Source organism: Cornus florida, unplaced genomic scaffold (assembly GCF_030987335.1).
Source record: "Cornus florida cultivar Cherokee Brave unplaced genomic scaffold, ASM3098733v1 CherokeeBrave_3.0.0_Hap2_Chr04, whole genome shotgun sequence".
In the NCBI taxonomy this organism is placed as follows: Eukaryota; Viridiplantae; Streptophyta; class Magnoliopsida; order Cornales; family Cornaceae; genus Cornus; species Cornus florida.
The window spans coordinates 64,689,025-64,711,656 of record NW_026775574.1 but is presented as its reverse complement, the minus strand read 5'-3'; the positions used below and the strand labels follow the sequence as shown (position 1 = coordinate 64,711,656).

Below are 22,632 nucleotides of genomic sequence, written 5' to 3'. Positions count from 1 at the left end.
TCTATAATATGTGAGGCCAAAGTGTAAATAGAGGATTCTTCCTCTTATATAATCACCTTATGTATTAGGGCTTGAGACAAAAAATAAGAAAATGAATTTGTAGCCTACATCGTTCTGTCTCTTCCTCTTCAGTTTCCACATGGTATCAGAGCTTTTCTCCTGTTGTTAAGATCTCTTCTATCCGAGTCCTCATCTCCATTGCTGCCAATTGTAACTGGCCGTTGTTTCAATTAGATGTGAAAAATACCTTCTTACATGGTGACTTAACTGAAGAAGTTTATATAGAGCAACCACCTAGGTTTGTTGCTCAGGGGGAGTATTGTTATACCGTTTGTCGCCTTAGGAAGGCCTTGAATGGATTGAAACAATCTCCAAGAGCTTGGTTTGGAAAATTCTCTGAGGCAGCATTAGCATTTGGTCTTAACAGATGCCAGACAGATCACTTAGTATTTCACCAGCACACCAAAGCTGGTTTCATTCTTCTTGTGGTGTATGTGGATGATATTGTGATTACAGGCAATGACTCTGAAGGCATTGCTAAGTTGAAATTGTTTCTGCAAAATCGGTTTCACACTAAGGACTTGGGTAAACTTAGATATTTATTGGGTATTGAAGTTGCTAGATCTAAGAAAGGTATAAGTTTGTCTCAAAGGAAATATGTGCTGGACTTATTAGAAGAAACAGGTATGTTAGGTGGTCATCCCGCTGATGCTCCCATGGATCCAAATATAAAACTCTTGTCTGATAAGGGTGATATATTTGATGAGCCTGGTAGATATCAATGTTTAGTTGGGAAATTAATTTATTTCACTATTACCCAACCTGACATTTTATATGCAGTTAGTGTCGTAAGTCAGTTCATGGAAGCTCCTAGAGTACCACATTGGAATGTTGTCCTACGAATTATTTGATAGCTCAAGCAAGCTCCAAGGTTTGGGTTAATATATAAATCGAATGGTCATCTCAGTGTCGAAGGTTTTACAGATGCTAACTAGGCTGGATCCTCCTCAGATAGGAGGTCTACTACAGGTTTTTGCACATTTGTAGGAGGAATCCTGTTACATGGAGAAGTAAGAAACAAACAGTGGTAGCTCAATCTAATGTCGACTCAGAATATAGGGTAATGGCTCATACCACTAGTGAGTTAACAGGAATACAACATTTTTTGGAGGAACTTGGGTTGACAGTCAAATCCCCTATTCCATTGTTCTGTGATAATCAAGCAGCCATTCACATTGCATCTAATCTTGTGTTCCATGAGAGGACCAAGCATATTGAAGTTGATTGTCACTTCATTCGAGAGAAGATACTGATTGGGAATATCACTACTCCATTTGTGAAGTCTGAAGACCAACTAGCTGATATGTTTAATAAAGCTCTAGGTCATCACAGGTTGAAGATTATTTGTTCCAAGCTAGGATTATATGATATCTATTCTCGAGCTTAAGGGGTAGTGTTAGAATGTAATTATGTATATTCAGGGGTATTCTGTAATTCTCTATAATATGTGAGGCCAGTGTGTAAATAGAGGATTCTTCCTCTTATATAAGCACCTTATGTATTAGGGCTTTAGACAGAAAATAAGAAAATGAATTTGTAGCCTCCATCGTTCTCTCTCTTCCTCTTCAGTTTCTACACCAACCAATAATAAAAATAACCAAAATTTCCCTCACTACTACAAAGCTTTGCCATGTCTTGTTATAAATTGGTGATATATAGTTGATCTTTCCATTTAGGCTGTATTCGGCTACATAGAATTGAAGCCTTGGAATTAGAATTGGTGGAAATGGAGAAAAGCGACTCAGAAAATTGAACCAAAATTTTCTCAAATTCCAATGCTACAATTCCATGCAGCTGACCACCCCCTTAGAGTACATATCATGACATTACAATGTGTTTTAATGAGCTACAAGCTTGCGAGTTGGTGACAACTATCCTGGATTTAATAATTTGTGTTCTTTTGCTGAAAGTCCCGAGTTTCCCAATTCCACTAGGAAAACTATAGAATATGCAGATCGACTTGAATTATCTACCGAAACTAAGTGTAGCTCAACCCATCAATTTTAAGCATGATCCATCTAAGTAGCAACAATTGTAGCACACATCAATCTAGAGAATCATGGAATTTGCAATAATAAGCCATGGAATATCTAAGCAAGCATAGATTGTTTACCTACCTACAAGCATGAATTAAATTGTAGAATAACCCATCAAGTATAAGTATAAACCATCAAATTAATTGACAAACCTATTAAATGAAAACCCATATCTAGCCATCACTAGATTTTCAACCAACCATACATAGACATGCAATTAATATAGAAAAACTAGTGTAGAGATTAATTCCCCAAATAATCACACATAAGACAACATGTAATTAAAATAGAGAATCAATAGAAAGAATTAATCCATATGAATCATGTAAGAAATAATTCCTAATTTAATCACACATAGACATGTAAATAAACTAGAGAATTAATAGGAATAAATAAACCATGGAAATCATAAAAATATACCAAGATTCATGAAATTCACAAGGTTAGAACACTAATCACAACAATATATATAAATCCCCAAAAATAGAAATACAAGGGTTTAGATTACACAAGACTTAGGACTCATCTAAACCCCAAGTGTAGATCTAGCCAATCGTGGAGGAGGTGGATATGGTCATGGAATCAAGCTCCAAATATGGCTCCATCTTCTTCTTCTTCTTCTTCTTCTTCTTCTTTGAAGCTCTAGAGATAGAGAGAGAGAGTGGTCTAGAGATGGATCTTGAGATGTGCCTCCACTTCCCTCTTTTCTTCTAATCCTAATTTCTAACTTTTCTAGAGAGAGAAATTAAAATTACAATGTAAAAGTAAAATAATAAAAAACTTCTTTACAAATGGGTCACTTCCCTTTATATAGAAGGTCCTTTTCTTAGTCACTAAGTCAAGAATATAGCCCCAAAAATATCTAATCCCGTACTATGTGATAGGTGGACTTTTGGGCGCGCACGGAATAAGACAGCTCTCTGCCAGCAATGTTCGATCGATCCAACTTTGATTTTCGATCGATCCAACTTTCAGCAAAAGTTTGATCGATCCAACTTTGATTTTCGATCGATCTAACTTTGATCGATCTCACTTTTCTGATCGATCTCACGATCAATCTCACTTGGCAGCTTTTCAGCATCACCCTCTTTTTGCTCCAAATCAGCCTCCTTTTGCTCCGGATTCTCACCAAGACTTAGTTTGACTCCAAAAAGGCCTTAAGAAACCATTTTTAGCCCATTTTAGCTTTATTGACCTAAAAAGGAAAATAATAAAAAATTAGTCTAAAACGGGAAAATAAGATAGATAAAGGTCCTAGAATACTCAAGTTTAAGGGATTTAAAAGTGCACTTTTCAGCGCTCATCACACCCCCAAACTTAAATATTGCTAGTCCCTAACAATAAACTACAAAGTAAATAAATGAAATGAACAACTAAACAACTACAAACTAGAAAGCAATAAAAGGATACCGCCACTTTCGTAGAGAACACGATTGCACGTAGCACATGCAACAAGCCTTTTAAACCCCTAGGTTACCCCTAATGGACAAGTGAAGTCTCGTGAGGGTTTCCAGAAATGATACCCACAAACATTAAGCTCATTCTCACAAAAGAGATACCAATATTTTAAACAAGCATTGGGAGAAAACTACCTCAAGTATGCAATTTTTCAAACATTTCCAAGCAATTCTCCCAAAATCTCAACATCAAGTAAGTAAATATGGTCCTCCACACATCAAGAAAATGATCATGCAAATCAAAACAACTTTAGAATCCTTTTGAGTGGACCGGTATCAAATATGTTGCTATCTAAGCCAACTAAAGAATTAATCGCATCCTTACCCTCAAACTAGCACACAAATCTAGTACCAATCATCAAGACAAAAAGTTGACCTTTTATTAAAGCTTTATTGTTCTAGGTGTACTTATTCTTTTCACTCGATTTTTTTTTTTTTTTTTAGGATCAAAGATGGAAGCATGGTGCAATGTATTGATCTATGAAGCTTTCTAGCGATTCATGAGGTCGAGCGTTAGGTCAATGACTCCCAAACCAGACGGCTTTAGGGCAATAGGCGTTCAAATACCCCTACGGACTTACAAGCTCAAATCAACTAGGCTACAAATCAAGACAACCTCCATCTAATCATTTCCTACTTCTCACCATTTGGGAGAAGTCCTCACTTTTTTTTTTTTTTTGTAAGCAAGTTCAATTATTAACCTAGAGTTTGGGCCATCCACCTTTCGGCGCGAATCCCGGCTACTTAGTGAAAAGGGGTTGTTATCCACTTTTATCAAGAATGAAAGTTTTCAATGCACTACTAGGCCAATTGGGATATAACCAATTCAATAATCAACAAAGCATGTACCCCACAAATGAATGCTAGTGTGCGCCTGTGCTAGTGTAGAATCCTAGAGTGAATCTCAAAACAATCACAAAATCAAAATGATGTGGACCACAAAGACAAGCAAGATATCAATCTTTCGAAAAATTTACTCCTAAATGGCATCCATAAGGCATACAAGGAGTATTGGACTCTCAAGTCAAGCAATTTTTAAATTTTAAGCAATATAGTCCTCAAAAGATTAAAATCATAGCTAACATGGATCTCAAATCTCAATTATACATTTAAAGCTCAACTTTAAGTAGAATGCAACAAGACACCTTACCCCCAAACTTAAACTGCACACTGTTCTCAATGTGCAATGAGAACAATGGAAAAGATGGAAAGAATATACCATGGTGGCAAAAGCATGAAGCCTGGCAATGATCCAATTCGAAAGACGTCTCCCCCAAACTTGGAATCAACCACCTACTTGAATAATCACACTAGCAAACTCACATCAAATATCAAATGGGATAAGAATAATCAAATCATATAATCTAAGACAATATAGCACAAGACGAAAGAGAGATATGGGATCAAGCCCTAATTAAAGCATGAATACACACAAGGGCACAATGGTGAAACTTTTTTTTTTTTTTTAATATTTTCATTTAATGAAAACAAGTATATATAAAATGCAAAAAAAAACAAAAAATAAAATGCATGAACAAAATACAAAAAGAAAAATAAAGAAGTTAAAATGTAATGAAAGAATATGTACAATGCAAGAAATGAAAAACAATATGTACAATGCAAACATATTCAAAATTTCCTTACTTTTTGTTTTTCATTCATTTTTTTTTTTTTTTATGACATAACAAGTATGTACACACACACAAAAATAAAACAAATAAACATGGAAGGAATGAAAATGCAAGGAAATAAGAGATACAAAAAATTTTTATTAAAATTTTTTTATTTTTATTTTTTTGAAAGTATATATAATAAAACAAAATAGAAGAAAAATAAAGAAATAAAAATGCAAACGAACATAAACTATACAAGAAATAAAAGACACAATGTGTCATGTGGGTGCTAAATTTAACGTCTCTAGCAAGACGGAATGCTACATTGAAAAACCGTCTTTCTCTTCTTCTTTTTTAAATTAAAAATGAAAAATTGAAAATATTTTTGAATTTTTAAAAGATAAAACAAAATAAAGAAAAGAAAATATTTTTGGAGTTATATATATATATATATAAATTTATTATTATTATTATTATTATTTTAATTTTTTTTTTGTTTTTGAAAAATAAAATAACTAAAATAAACTAAATAAAATAAAAGAAATATTTTTGGGATTTTTGAAATATAAACAAAAATAAAAATAAAAGTAAAAGTAAAAATAAATTTTCAAAACCTGCAGACATGTTCGATCAATTTGACAAAATGCTCGATCAATTTGATAGAGAGGTGAAATATGCAGGTTTTCTGTGTTCAAAATTTTACTAAGTGTTGGAACTTAAGATCGATCCAATGATGAAGTTAGATAGATCCAATGATGAAGTTGGATCGATTGAAGAACTTCATATCAATCTTGAAATATTTTTGATCGATGGGACATAGAGCTGAAATATGCAGGTTTATGCAGGCTCAAAATTTTTCTAAGCGTGGGAACTCAAGATCAATCGAACTTGGAGTTTAGATCGATCGAAGGTCTTCTGATCGATCTAACAGAGAACTGAGATCTGAAGATTTTCTTGGATTGATGAGATAGAGAGTGATTTGGATGCAGGTTTGCTACATGAATGAAGTTCGATCGATCGAACTCTCATTTGAGATCGATCGAACTTATGCAAAATGCTCAATTTCAACATGAAAGCTCATGCAATCCTAACCACAGTTCCTAGCAATGCATATGAACCCAAAACAAATATCTAGACGTCGCAAGAAATGAAATTTAAAATAGAAATGAGGGAGGAATAAAGTTTTGAAACTCTACGAATACTAGTGTTTAATGTCTCTGGCAAGACATTAGGTCAACTCACTAATCAAACGAATTAAAAACTGGATATGAAACATCCTTGTTGACCCTCTTTTCACTTTTCTCATTTAATGTCCCACTTACAACAATGAAATCATCCTCCAAAAGAATGACTTGAAAAGAAATGAAAGAGATGATATTGTTCCTTTCATCTACGGTATTGAAAATAAAATCAATAATGAGCGGCCTTGCACTTGGCAAGGGAAAGTCTTTCAAAGACTCATTTGGAATATCAAGAAACACATTCTCTTCATCCCTCTTCTCTTCCTCAAAAATTACCATCTCCTCACCTTCCAAGTTAGCTAAGGAGTCCATTAGAGAGTTCACTTCATTTTTGGAGCTTTCAAGGTCAAAACCACAATTTTTATACATTTCAAAAAGGGATTCCTCAAGAGGATCTTTGGAGATAATAGATGGCAGGCCCTCTTCAACAAGTTCCTCCTCATTCTCTCCTACCTCAAGTGTGGTCAACATATCCTCACTCTCTAGAGTAGCAAGGTTATAGATAAAATTATAATCAAAACAAGGAAAGTCCTCATTAATCATGTTATGCTCTATTGGATTGGCCACTAACTCACTTGCCACTTCCTCCTCTATACAAGATAGAGTGCTAGGCATTAGCTCACTTGTCTCATCCTCCTCTTCACTCTCATCATCCTCATCTATATACATTGAAGTTCTTGTCATTTTTTCATTTGCATCTTCCTCCTTTTCTTGATGAGAAAGAGTACTTGCAATTTGCTCAACTTGAGCTTCTAACTTGGCTAACATTTGAGAATGAGAATTAATAAGTGAAGTATGTGAAATATGGACATCAAGTAAAGTTAACACTTTTTCTTCAAATCCGGGTGATTACCTAGAAGGTGGTGGAATTGGCTCATTATAAAATGGTGGTGGAGGGCAATAGTCATAAGAAGGATTAAATGAGTGATCAAGTCCATGATAAGATAATCCATGTTGAAATGAATTAGACTCAACCTCATAAGGATCAAAATATGGTGGAGGGACATAAGGTGAAGGGATATAATTTCCTCCTAAACTTGGATCAAACAATTCCTCCATTCACAATTAAAACCCAAATGGAACAAATAATGGCCTTAACAAGGGCCTATGCTTGGACAAAGAAAAAGCAATATAATAAACCTCAACAAGGGCTATCACAATCATGCAAAGAAGTGAAACAATTAAAATACAAGAGTTCCAAGAATTGCTCACAACGGTCCTCAAGCAACTTCAAATTTTAATATTAGCTTTAAGCTCCAATTATTGCTTCAAGTTCCAAAGTTTGCCTTCCTTATAGTCAAGTACCTAATTGAACAAATAATAATAAGAACAAGAGAAAAGAATATACAATGAAAAATAAAATAAAAATAGAAGCAATCGAATGAACACTATTATCTAGTTTAATTCCAACAAAACAGTCAATCCCCGGCAACGGCACCAAAATTTGATGAGGCCACTTGATATACGCCAAAATATTGTAGTGAATGTGCGGTTCAAGAAGAGCCTTTTCGGTCAAGTTTAAATTTATAAAAACCACTACCAACACTACTACTAAAGTAGCAAGAGTGAGTAGGGATTGTTCCAAGGGATTATACGTGTTGGAATTTAACTTCAATTCTAGTGTATCACAAGATTGCAAAAGATAGAGATTGGTTGATTAAACTAAAAAACAATTAATTAAAATGAAAGTGAAATAAAACTAATTAGAGATAGGGATTTAAGAGATATGAAGAGAGGTCTTAGGGTGTTGGAATCACCACTAAGCTCATGTAATTAACCACTTGCTTTCCATTAATGGGGAATACATTATTGTGAACAAAATGCGACTACCAATTGCAATATTAAGCATGGACCATCTAATTTATGCATGAATTGTCTACCTAAACTAAGTGTAGCACAACCCATCAATTTTAAGCATGACCCATCTAAGTAGCAACAATTGTAGCACTCATCAATCTAGAGAATCATGAAATTTGCAATAATAAGCCATGGAATATCTAAACAAGTATAGATTGTTTACCTATCTACAAGCATGAATTAAATTGTAGAATAACCCATCAAGCATAAGTATAAACCATCAAATTAATTGACAAACCCATTAAATGAAAACCCATGTCTAGCCATCACTAGATTTTCAATCAACCACACATAGACATGCAATTAATATAGAAAAACTAGTGTAGAGATTAATTCCCCAAATAATCACACATAAGACAACATGTAATTAAAATAGAGAATCAATAGAAAGAATTAATCTATATGAATCATGTAAGAAATAATTCATAATTTAATCACACATAGACATGTAAATAAACTAGAGAATTAATAGGAAGAATTAAACCATAAAAATCATAGAAATATACCAAGATTCATGAAATTCAAAAGGCTGGAACAATAATCACAACAATATATATAAATCCCCAAAAATAGAAATACAAGGGTTAGATTACACAAGACTTAGGGCTCATTCAAGCCCTAAGTGTAGATCTAGCCAATTATGAAGGAGGTGGATATGGTTATGGAATCAAGCTCCAAATATGGCTCCATCTTCTTCTTCCTCTTCTTCTTCTTCTTCTTTGAAGCTCTAGAGATAGAGAGAGTGTGTGGTTTAGAGATGGATCTTGAGATGTGCCTCCACTTCCCTCTTTTCTTCTAACCCTAATCTCTAACTTTTCTAGAGAGAGAAATTAAAATTACAATGTAAAAGTAAAATAATAAAAAACTTCTTTACAAATGGGTCACTTCCCTTTATATAGAAGGTCCTTTTCTTAGTCACTAAGTCAGGAATATAGCCCCAAAAATATCTAATCCCCGTACTATGTGATAAGTGGACTTTTGGGCGCGCACGGAATAAGACAGCTCACTGCCAGCAATGTTCGATCGATCCAACTTTGATTTTCGATCGATCCAACTTTCAGCAAAAGTTCGATCAATCCAACTTTCAGCAAAAGTTCGATCGATCCAACTTTGATTGATCTCACTTTTCTGATCGATCTCACGATCGATCTCACTTGGCAACTTTTCAGCATCAGCCTCTTTTTGCTCCAAATCAGCCTCCTTTTGCTCTGGATTCTCACCAAAACTTAGTTTGACTCCAAAAAGGCCTTAAGAAACCATTTTTAGCCCATTTTAGCTTTATTGACCTAAAAAGGAAAATAATACAAAATTAGTTTAAAACGGAAAAATAAGATAGATAAAGTCCTAGAATACTCAAGTTTAAGGGGTTTAAAAGTGCACTTTTCAGTGCTCATCAGCACTTTTTTGAATAAAGACAAATCTGAGATATTTTTGGGATATTTTAGGAAAAAGACAAAAGTGGTAGGTGGAGATAAGATCAAAGATGTTCGATCGATCATAGAAATGTTGGATCGATCGAAGAAAGTATTTTGGTGAGGAAAATGACAAAAGGCTCGATCCATCTTGGTATTGTTGGAACGATCACTGTGTGATCGATCGAAGCTTGGTATGATCGATCGAAGAGTGCTGTTTTCCACTACTTGACTTCCACTTTTCTCCCTTCTTCCATTAAGCTGGAGATTGCGTCTTTTATGCTCTAATTCAGCTGAATTGACTTATTTTGGGGATAAGTGCCTGAAAAGGGCAATAATATGAAATTAGTCTAAAATGAAAAAATAAGATAGATAAAGGTCCTAGAATACTCGAGCTTAAAGAGTTTAAATGCGCACTTTTCAGCGCTCATTAGTTACCATAGTGTGAGTTTTCAAAAAACAATTTAAACATGTTTTTAGAATTTTCAGAAATGATAACAGACTCTTTTGAAAACACGGAGAACAATTTTGGGAGTTAAAAAATGACACTAACCTTATCTCGTTTATAACACAAGCGGCACATCATCTATTCTCTCTCTCTTCAGCCTCTCTGCAACGCATATTCCCTTTCTTCAACCTCTCTGCAACTAAGAGAAGGTAGATCTGGTTCTTAAAGATCATTATTTACACAAAGAGAAGGTGGATCTGGTTCTTCAAATTCTCTTTCTTCGGGTAAAACACAATAACACTCTCTATTCAAGTACAACACACTGACTCTCCCTTCCTTACGATTCATATGGTTTTATGAGGTTTCTCACACTTCTGATTTGGGTTAGGGGTTGATGGTGTTTGATTTGGTTGATTTTCTTCAGATTTTTTACTTATATATGTGACTTGAAGATTTACTACTTTCAAAAATATTTTTTGTTCAGATAATCCTTCAAACTCTCTATCAGTCTTTCTTTGCATTTGTAATGATATTTTGTGGATTAAAACTTCTAAAACCTTTAGTTTTGATCCACTATATTAATTGCTCTTGTGATTATTAAGAAGTTTGTGGTTTAATTTTATTTCTAATTTGTTTTGGGATATATTGACGGAAGAAATTGCACAGTTTTGGTAATTTGTTCATTAGAACATCTAAAACAATATATGATAAATGCTTTCGGTTAGTTGCTGCAATGTTATTTTGTGGATTTGTGGTTTCAAACTTATTTTTCATTGGTTACTGGAAAAAACAAAGGAAAATATTTTGATTGTGTTAATTGTGTACTTTAATTGATATTAACTGTTCTGGATTTTGTTTCTCAAATTTTTTTTTTTTACCATCTTTGTATAAGATTAAAAAAAAAATTGTGATTTGATCAAATTTGACTGAAAAACACCATGGCCCTTACTAGGTTTTAATTGGGAAGGGTCTTCCAAAGTCGAAATTAAATGATCTGTAGAAGGAAGAAACCAATAAACTATCCATCATCATCTATCTCCTTATTCAAGCTATGTAAAATATACAAACTTAAACAAGATCATAATTAGAAAAATAAAATTGGACTAGAAAGAAAGCCCAATTCTGTGGCTCCCTCGCTTAACGTGGGGAAACTTTTCCTTCCCTAAATATGTAATATATATATATATATATATAGAGAGAGAGAGAGAGAGGACCCTTTGGGTAAGATGATCAGTGCAGTTGCCCTGTTGTTTTGAGCGTAAGGTCTTCAGGATAAGATCCACATATAGACTGTTGACCAAACAGTGAGAGCCAGAAAAACTACCAGCTAAGTCCACAAAATGAGGATCAAACACTCGTCTTACGCCACATCGAACAGTTGTGAAATGGTGCCTGTGTTGTCATTCATTCTCATCATAATTAGTTTGTATAAGGTAATTAAAGTTAAACACATTGTATTGGTGATGATATAAAGTTCAAACATTACAAGTAATAAATAAGCATAATATTAAATGGACAATTGGTTATATTCTCAATACCATCAGGATTATGGTCAGTCAAGAAAATGTAAGGACAGAGCAAAAGCAACAAAAGTCTTGCTAGAAGTAGGTTCATTTTTTCCCAATTATAAAGACCACGAAGATATAATTAGAACCATATCAAATGTTCCAAAAATTTCTTACCAATAGCCATTGCAAGTGGCAATGTAAACTGAATCAATAACAAAAAGTGGAACAATGGGTGCTTTAACTACACCTATTATCAGATTATAGGATTCATCTTTGGGGCGATCCCATGGCTTCATAATCTTTTTGATTGAATTCGATCAAATTCAATTTTTTTTTTTTTTAATTGTTTTAAGTAGTCTAATGTAAAATTGAGCAGCTCAACTTAGTACATGATCATTGGTTCAGTTAAAGATCCACCATACATGAATGTAAAACCAACCAAGATTGCTAACAAAAGATAAGAATGTGAATTGAACCGCACTATTCACAAAACCCTGAAGTTTGTATGATACAATTTTCAGCTTAAATCTGATTGAGTTAAAAACAAATGATAGTAGATTGATTTTTTTATTTTTTATTTTTTTAGAATTTTGTGATGCAAAGGATGTTCATCTATTTTGTTTTTCTCCTCATATCATATTGGCTTGTTATTTAATACTTTATGAGTGTGATATATATTTGAGTTGTGTGAAAATCTACTTTATTGCTTGTAATTCTTTGCCTAATGCACAAATAAAGGATGTCATCTCCAATTGCTGATGTTGAGAAGTCAGCTCTATGGTCTACACATTTAGAAAAATGTTTTGTTGATATAATGGTTGACTAGTGTTAAATATAAAAGAGAGAAACTGTATATTGTATTGATGTGTTAGATATGAAGATACATAGGGGTTTATATAGGTGACGAGATGTGTGGAGAGCAAGAACCTAAACCCTATATAGTAAACCTATACATGGTTAGAATATATTATAACAACGAGGTTAATAAGGGGTACATGTCATCTGGGATATTTACTTCTAAGTATTGGAAAAAGATTGGACAGGAGTTCCAAAAAAGACTAACCACACTTATAATGTGAAACAACTGAAGCAAAATTTTAATCGATTACGTATAAAGCACCATGAGTTTTCAAGTCTTCTAAACGAGACAACTGGGTTTAGTTGGGATGCGGAAACAAACACTGCGATTGCTGATGAAGAAACTTGGCAAAAATATTTGCGGGTAAAACATGTATTTAATTAATTATTTTACAATAGTTAATTTACTTTTTAAACATGGTTATTCCTAACAATCTTTTTTTTTTTTTTTTTTTTTTTTTTTTTTTTTTTTTTTTTTTTTTTTAACACGCTCATCCCAATGCTAAGTGTTTTCGCAAAAAAAGATTGTGAAAATTACAAACTTTTGGGAATTCTTTTCAATACGTCGACTGCTACTGGGCAACTTTAATATGCATCCATTCAAGATCCACCTAATACAAACGAAAAATGAAAGTAGGAGGATCAATTTATGAATACATGTGTCCATGTTAGTTCAACCATTGAGGGTCAAGATGATTCAGATAATATTCTATTTGAAGACAATATTCCTCGTCATCGTAAATCCACATCCTCTAATTGTCGTGCAAAAAAGGAGACTAAAAAAGATTCCATTAGTGATACTCTTGCTTGCATTGTCGAGGCTTTTAAAGCAAGGACCGAAGCTTCCAAAGCAAGGATTGAAGCTCTATTAACTATGGTGGAGAGGTATAAGAAAATGAAACATACTCAAGAGACAACTAGCCCATCACATGATTCATATTCTCTAAGTAATTGTATTGAATGCCTTGAAGGTCTTGATGAGATAGATGACGACACATATTTGAAGGCAACCGAAAAGTTTAAGGAATTGCACCATAGAGAATTGTTCATTAAGATGAGTATTTCCAAGAAGTTTGCTTAGTTGAAGAACTTGGACTGAGTTGGGTGGTTACTGAATGCAGGGTTTAGTTTTTGGATGCTTGTGACTTGAAACACATATTTGGTTTGATATGTTATTGAACAATTTCCTTATGCCTTTTTTTTTTTTTTTTTTCCTATCCATGTGACTTTATGTTATATTCGTGTGGGGGACAATTTACTATGTTTTATGTTATGAAAACTTTGTTTTGGTATACCTTTTACTATGTTTAATTTATAAGGTTTATTAAAAATTTGTCTAGATTCTTGGAAAATCAAGAAGGAAAACATAGATTGGAGTGACACATCGTTTTCATCTTATAGTGATTTAGATGAAGATTCATTTAAATTGAAGGTACCAAAGAGAACTTCAGGGTTAATAGGTTATGAGTATGTTCAGGAATTGTTGAATGACCATGCCGGTCGATGTTTTGATTTATTAAAAATAGATAGAGAAATTTTTCTGAAATTATGTCGAATATTGAGAAAACGTAAATTGTTGGAAGACACACATACAATTTCAATTGAAGAGTCAGTGGTAATATTTTTGTTCATTATAGGACATAATATTTGTCATACAGTGGTAGCTAAATGATTTCAACATTCTGGTGAAACAGTTTCTAGATATTTTAAGCTCGTATTGAGAGCAATATGTTGCCTTGGGAAATTCCCCATACGTCCACCATAAAGCAGTGATATGCCTTCTCATATACTACGTACTTCATAATCCCAAATACTATCCTTGGTTTAAGAATTTCATTGGAGCAATTGATGGAACACATATAAGTGATTTTGCACCTGCCAACAGACAAACTCCTTATAGAGGAAGAAAGTCTATAGTGACACAAAATGTTATGTGTGCTTACTCATTTGATGTGCTATTTACTTTTGTTTATGTGGGTTGGGAGGGTACGGTAAATGATTCAAGAGTTTTTATTGATGCAATTACTAGAGCTGCTGTACGATTCCTGATACAATTTGATGGTATTATTTTTGTCTTTTTAATATTAATAATAGCATGCCACTAACCCTAATAAAATTTAAATAATATTTGTAGGGAAATACTATTTAGTTGATTCTGGTTACCCATGCGCAAAAGGATTTCTGCTTCCATATCGTGGTCAAATATATCATCTACAAGATTATAGGGTAACAGTCAGCAACCGCATAGTGCAAATGAATTGGTTAACTATCGGCATTCATCACTTCGCAATGTTATTTAATGTTGTTTTGGAATACTAAAGCCTCGTTTTCCCATTTTAAATCCTATTGTCACGCCCTGCCTATGGAGGTTGTGCCATGCAGGCGACACGCAGATGCTGAGGAGGACGCTGCATGGCAACTGCATGGTAAATGGAGTTTCTAGAGTCTTCCGGAGTAATATAGAGTTGTGTGGAAGATTCTAGATGTGTGTAGATATGTGTAAAATATTGTAAAAGTGTGTGGAAGGTTCTAGAGTTCTCCAAAATTGTGTAGAGTAGTATGAAGAGTTCTAGAATGTTGTAGATACTTGTGGATAAGTATAGAAGTATGAAGAAGATGGGAGAAAATTCTAGAGAATCAATCTCCACCATCGGTTAGAATGCATCCTAGCCGTCCATTAGGGATGGGGATGCCTATAAATAGGAGTAGGACTTCATTTTGTAGGCAACAAGTCCTAGAGTGAGTTTTGAGAGCCTTGTAGAGAGTTTGAGAGCTAGTCTTGTACAAAGCATTCTTTGAAGTAATGGAAGTGTTCTTTCCTTGTCAACTTAAGTGCCTTACTATGTGTGAGTGTGCAAGCCAAGTGAGGAGAGGACGAGGGCCACTACAACACTAATAAGCGCACGAGGGGAGTGTGTTGGCTAAGGTGGGCACGAGAGTTAGGCTAACCAAGTACTTGCGGGAGTAGAAGCAACGTCTTGGTGCCGCACGGGAGTAGCTAGAGTGGTGCTAAAACTCTAAGCCCGTGACAGTTGGTATCAGAGCAGGTTCGTCAAGGGAGCTTTGTTGGAGTAGACATGGCGAGCGGAGGAGAAGACCGCCAAGTCCACGTCTTGGAGCAGAGCTTGGAGGAGAAGCTTGCCACACACTTGGTCTACACGGAAACCAAGTTTAATAGGCTCGAGAGAAGGATGGCGAAGCTCTATGAGCTGATTGACGGCATCGCCAACAAAGCGAAAGAGAAGGAAAGGGACTTGCATGATCGGGTAGACGACTTGCTCGTGGAGATTGCCGAGTGCAAGAAGGAGTTCTCCCAGGCGCGCGAGGTCATGGTGAAGCCAAGGAAGAAGAAGGCGCCAGAGCCCAAGGAGTATGATGGGGCAAGGAATGCGTGCCAGATTGACAACTTCTTCTGGCACATGGAGCGGTACTTCGAGTGCATGGAGATCGAGGATGATGAGGAGAAGGTGCAGACAGGCACCATGTACCTCATAGACACCGCCGCTCTATGGTGAAGGCAGCGCTTCACCGGTAGGGGCGCAAGAGCGGTTGACACATGTGAGGAGTTCAAGAGGCAGCTCAAGAGGCAGTTCTACCTTGAGTGTGTCGAGGACCTCGCCATGATCAACCGAAGGTGCCTGAAGCAGAAGGGCAGCATAAGGGAGTATGTAAAGGAGTACTCCAACTTGATGCTAGAGATCCTAGAGATGCGGGAGCGGCAACACGTATGCTTGTTCATAGATGGGCTGCAGTCTTGGGTGGCCACGAAGCTGAGGAGGAGGGAGCCTAGAGACTTGGCATCCGCAATGGCTATAGCGGAGTGCCTTGAAGACTTTAGGCGAGATGACAAGAGGGCCACGCTCCCAGGAGAGACCACGGCAAAGGTGGGGGAGACCGGCGCTTCAAGAAAGGGAGCTCACCCAAGTCCAGTGATGATGAGCACAACGATGAGGAGAGACGCCCACGCCATGACAAGGGCAAGGACTATGGAGAGAGGTCCAAGGCCAGTGGCAAAGGGGAACGCCGTGACAAGGGCAAGGGGGAGCTGAAGTTTTACTTGTGCGATGGGCCGCACATATTACGACACTACCCCAATAAGAAGACCATGAGCGCCCTTGTGAAGGATAAGGGTAAGGGCAAGGTGGACGATGCGGACAGCAATGAAGACAGGTGCATGGGGGCTATGCAGATGCTGAGTAGCATAGCACATGACACCAAAAGGAAGGGCAAGGCAAAAAAGGTAGCTGGGGTGCGCTATGTGGATGCGCAGGTTGGTGGCAAAGTCGTGCAAGCATTGGTGGACATGGGCGCCACATATAACTTCATTACCCCGGAGGAGGCGCAACGACTTGGCTTGGAGATGTGCAAAACAGAGGGCTGGATTAAGGCCGTCAACTCCGAGGAGGCACGCGTAAGTAGAGTGTGCAAGGAGGTGGAGCTATGCATGCAAGGGTAGAATGGCAAGGCCGACTTCCATGTTGCGGAGATGGACGACCATGACATGGTGTTGGGGCTGGAGTTCATGGACAGGAACAACGCCGCCCTACTACCATGCCTTGGTGCGTTGATGATACTTGGAGGCGAGGAAGGCAAGGCTGCTTGCATGGTGCCACTCGTAGGCAGGAAAGAGAGTCCAGAGGTGGCAGTCAACACGATGGAGCTTATGAGGACCTCACATCTCCTGAAGGGCGCTCGTACGTTTGGGTCAAGGACATATGCGCAAGTGCTAATGACCTGCAAGAGGCTGGGTCAACTGAAGAAACCGTGACGAGGGCGTCACGGAAATGGGTGGGGGAGAATGTCACGCCCCGCCTATGGAGGTTGTGCCACGCAAGCGACACGCATATGCTGAGGAGGACGCTACATGGTAACTGCATGGCGAATGGAGTTTCTAGAGTCTTCCGGAGTAATCTAGAGTTGTACGAAATATTCTAGATGTGTGTAGATATGTGTAGAATATTGTATAAGTGTGTGGAAGGTTCTAGAGTTCTCCAAAATTGTGTAGAATAGTATGGAGAGTTCTAGAATGTTGTAGATACTTGTGGATAAGTATAGAAGTGTGAAAAAGGTGGGAGAAAATTCTAGAGAATCAATCTCCACCATCGGTTAGAATGCATCCTAGCCATCCATTAAGGATGGGGATGCCTATAAATAGGAGTATGACTTCATTTTGTAGGCAACAAGTCATAGAGTAAGTCTTGAGAGCCTTGTAGAGAGTTTAAGAGTTAGCCTTGTACAAAGCATTCTTTGAAGTAATAGAAGTGTTCTTTTCTTGTCAACTTAAGTGCCTTAGTGTGTGTGAATGTGCAAGCCAAGTGAGGAGAAGACGAAGGCCACTACAACACTAGTAAGCGCACGAGGGGAATGTGTTGGCTAAGGTGGGTACGAGAGTTAGGCTGACCAAGTACTTGTAGGAGTAAAAGTAACGTCTTAGTGCCGCACGGGAGTAGCTAGAGTGGTGCTGAAACTCTAAGCCCGTGACACTATGCCATGTTATAAGTTGGTTAGATCGACAATGACTCATAATAAATACTTGTTGCACGATTCACAATTTCATTCATAAAAATATATTAAATGATCGCTTTTTTATGGAGTATGGGGAAGAAGATGTTAATGTAATTGATGGTGGGAATGGTAGCAATAGTAATGCTAGTGGTGCAGCATTATTGAATGTATTTAATTTATTTGATGATGGTGCAGCACAAATGGGAGCCTTTAGAACTCATTTGACGAATCAAATGTGGACATTATTCGAAGGCAATGCTAGATGAAATTACTTTTATTTTGTCTTGATTAACTATTTTTGTGATTCTCTAATATTTTATTTTGGTTATGTATCATTAAACTTAATGTTTATATACAACTAAAAGTGCATATGACACTTGAAGTAATTCATGTAACTCTTTTATTATATTTAAATTTAGTCAAATTTTAATTAAACTTGATATATTGTATTTGTGCAACTTTTATTAAGTTAAGAATACTAACAACAATGAATTCACTTCCAACACTTATTTAGAAAAAATATAAAAATTACATTAATAGTTAATATAAAAAATTAAAGAAATAAAAAAGTGAGGTACAATAATATTTTTATTTATTTTCTTAGTTTAAAAAATTATTTTTAATAAATGCAAGTAAGCTGTTTTATGAATTTTTACTTTAAAAATATAATATAAATTTTCTTAATTAAGCAGATTTAAAATCTGAAAAACAGAAGCCAATTTCAGTTCTGATTCTCGCATACTTGTTTCCTTAGATTATTATCAACCATTGGATATCATCCAACGGCCCTTCTAAGTTGCATATCCACGCTAAAGGGAACTTTACAGAGGGGTGTTGAGTTTATATATAGGCGGGTATATATATGTGCGTGTGTCTGCAAGTCAAGTCGTAGAATTCATCGATTTTCTTTCTGGATCGCTCGCTCGGTCGATCACTCGCGTCTGTGATTTTCCGGAGTAGCTAATTTTTGGTGGGCGGATAGAGGAGGACGAATGATGAAGAGCAATTCGGAGAAAAGGTTTGTCTAACAAAAAAAGAAACCCTAATTTCATTGTTTCGTTTTGGTTTGCTAACCTGAATTTTGTCCCTTATTTCTTCAACTTGTGAGTAAATTTTATATAAATAATACTGTTGTTGCTTTTTTCTTTATGTATATATTTCTGTTGAACTAGTGATAATTTATTAACCGAATCACCCCGGAAATTGGAATTGGAATCGGAATTGGAAATAAGAGAGGAGAAGAAGCGGAAGGTGTAGGATTTGTTGTTAAACATGGGAAGAATAGAGGTGAAGAGGTTGAAGAAGGTTGAGACAGGGACGTTAGAGGGACTATCAGAGTTGTCAGTATTGAAGTCAGTGGAGAGAAAAAAGTTTCTTTGCGTGTTTTTTAAATTCAAGGATGGTCCTCTTCTTTATTCTTTGTATGCCTATGTTATTGCGGCAAGCGATTTTATCAATGTTCCTAATCCACCACCACCTTCTCCTGCCGCGACAATACTAGAGATGCCCCGTCATGAAAAATTCCCTATCGGGATGGCCTGCGTTGAATTGGGTTCTCGAATTTACTTTGTTGGAGGTCAGTGCCGCCGGTTGGAGGATGGATATTATGCCTCTAAGAAGGTTTATTACTTGGATTTCAACACCTTTAGAAATAAACTGACCTCTACTACTAGTAGTAGTGGTAGTCTAATCCATTGTGATGAATTATCAGAATGCCCCAATATGAATGGGGGTAAGTGTAATCCGGTTGTTATGACTGCGAATGGTAAATTATGTCTTATCTGGCATCATTAGTGGGGATTTAAATACCAGAACTTTGGGTTCCCCTCCTGATTTTAATGTCACTGACTGGACTTTGATTTCTTTTTATGGTCATGAATGGGAAAGTTGTGCATTCGAAGTCTATGATCCCATGATGGATGAATGGACCATACTTCCTCTGCCCACTTCATATTCTTCTCCAAATCATATTCTTCCCGCTTATTGTTCTGGGCATGCCGTCATCCATGACAAGATCTTCTTCAACTGGGGTGACATCATTTCTACTTTTGATTTGAAAACTCATAAATGGAAGTTCTTCGATGCCAAAACCATTGCAAAGACACAGGCACAGACTTGTGACGATGCCTTTGCATGTTCGTTGGTGGATAATCCCCTGACTGGATGTGGCCTCGTTCTCAATGATACCTTATATGGCTTTTCACCAAGTAAAAAGGGGGTCTGTACCTTTTGTGCATATCATATCCCTGATAGCCTTGGAGATGCATTTATATCTCGTGCTTCACTCAAATTGACAGATTCATACCTATTGAAAAGGGATTCTTTATCAGGCTTATTTGTGCCGCAGGCTGGTTTCTTTTATTTAGGAAATGATAACTTCTGTTCAGTTTTTCGGGAGACTCCAGAAATCAAGTATACTGAACAAGATGATGAGGACCCTCACGAGGCTTCTGAAGTTTACTTTGTAGTGTTTCAAATTGTCAAAGAACGAACTTGCAGCGGAGATATCTGTTGGCCTATCAATCAATCAAGGCCCTGCAAAGTCCAGGGAATCAATGCGGATTTGGGCTCAATTTTAGATTTCTTCACAGTGTAGATGTTGCTGGTCTTGTATCTGTCACTTTCTCCCTCTTGTTGTCTGTTTGCTTTTCTGCTGGCATTATGGACCTTTTTACTTGAATATATATATTTTTTGATAAGTTAACTTGAATATTAAGTTTATATATTTGACTTTTGGATATGTAGCTTACTCTGTGTCATGATTGAAGGTTAATGATCTTAGATCAGACCTTTTCTCTGGTAACACATGTAATCTGAATGATATTTCAGGGATGGAGGTTGTTTTGAACTAAGATTATAATACACATCATCTCTTTTTTTTTGAACCTAGTGTTGTTTTGCATCTCTCTTCTTTTCTTCTTCTTATTTTTATTTATTTATTTATTTTATTTATTTATTTTTTTTCTGGTCTATGCTGCTTCAGGGAATTTGGAAAAAAAACTGGTGTCTGGGTTCTTTGAGCAGGTACTTCCGAAATTATTCTTTATTTTTTTCTTATGGTTATGTTTATGTTTTGCACTCATGAAAAGCTTTTGTATTAGTGATTTTTTCTTGAATGACAAGTTGACAGGGAGGCTTTATGTTAAGTTGAATTACCATGCTTTATTTTATACAGTTAAGTGTACCGTTACAACTTCATTTTGCATTTTGAAATGCTCGCAATTTCACTTTCACTACTTCCAGAAAAGCTACTTCTCTTGGTGACTTGATGTGGCGGTGATATCTATCACTTGAACCTCTATCCAAAAGAAACCAATCAATTGCGATGATTGGTTCTTCTTGATTGTGTGATTACACCTTTCATAACCAGCGTCTTCCTTCTCCTTGCACTCCATAGTTTTCTTATCCCAGACTTCAGTCTAATGTGACTCCCTGCGATGTAGAAATAAAAACAATATATGGAAAAAAGCACAGATCAACAACCTAAGGATATTCATAAAACTTAAGGTAATTTTTATTTTAATGCTTATCTGCAATTTTTCAATCACAGAATGAATTTCTGTATGTTCCACCATGACTAACTTTCTTGATCTATTTATTTTTTACTATTGGAGTACTACCATTGGCAAGCTGGCCCTTTAGCCTATTCACATTTTTGGTTATACACATCAAATTTTTTTTTTTTGAACCTAGTGTTGTTTCGCATCTCTCTCTCTCTTTTTTATTTTTCTTCTGGTCTATGCTGCTTCAGGGAATTTGGAAAAAGAACTGTGTCTGGGTTCTATGAGCAGCTACTTCCGAAATGATTCTTTATTTTTTTCTTATGGTTATGTTTATGTTTTGCACTCATGAAAAGCTTTTTTATTTGTGATTTTTTCTTGAATAACAAGTTGACAGGGAGGCTTTATATTAAGTTGAATTAACATGCTTTATTTACAACTTCATTTCGCATTTTGAAATGCTTGCAATTTCACTTTCACTACTTCCAGAAAAGCTACTTCTCTAGGTGACTTGATGTGGCGGTGATATCTATCACTTGAACCTCTATCCAAAAGAAACCAATCAATTGGGATGGTTGGTTCTTCTTGATTATGTCATTTACACTTTTCATAAGAGCAACGGTACGCTTTTCATGGTTCCACAACCAGTATCTTATTTCTCATTACCTTTTTTTCTACTTCGGTCTAGTGTGACTTCCTGAGATGTAGAAATAAAAACAATATATGGATAAAGGAACAGATCAACAACCTGAGGTTATTCATAAAAATTAAGGTAATCTTGATTTTATGTTTATCTGCAATTTTTCAATCGGAGAATGAATTTCTGTATGTTCCACCTCGACTAACTTTCTCCGTCTGTTATTCTTACTATTGGAGTATTACCATTGGCAAGATGGCCCCTTTACCCATTCACATTGTGGTGAATTTTTCATGCTTGCATCTTGTATGTGTTTAGCTTGTTGAATTTGAGTATCAATTTACTTCTTAGTTCTATTTGATGTATGAGTGCACTGTGAGATGGCCATTTTTTGCAATGTCACTTTTTATTGTGCACCATAACTCACTACTTGTTCCTTTACATGATTTTGGCTTATATATATATATATTTGTTTATTTATTTATTGTTGTTGGTTGTAT

At 36.0% G+C, this 22,632-nt stretch overlaps 1 protein-coding gene and 1 long non-coding RNA gene across 2 annotated transcripts; both read left to right on the top strand.

Moving 5' to 3' along the window:
* Positions 1–1,123: 1,123 nt before the first annotated feature.
* Positions 1,124–13,571, top strand: LOC132305041 (uncharacterized). The gene is made up of 2 exons (XM_059802727.1): positions 1,124–1,392; positions 13,163–13,571. The coding sequence occupies exons 1-2, from the start codon at positions 1,124–1,126 to the stop codon at positions 13,569–13,571; spliced, it is 678 nt and encodes a 225-aa protein (XP_059658710.1).
* Positions 13,572–18,831: 5,260 nt separating this feature from the next.
* Positions 18,832–22,340, top strand: LOC132303381 (uncharacterized). The gene is made up of 3 exons (XR_009481190.1): positions 18,832–19,013; positions 20,979–21,019; positions 21,985–22,340. It is a non-coding gene; the product is annotated as an uncharacterized LOC132303381 (long non-coding RNA).
* The last annotated feature ends 292 nt before the right edge of the window (positions 22,341–22,632 follow it).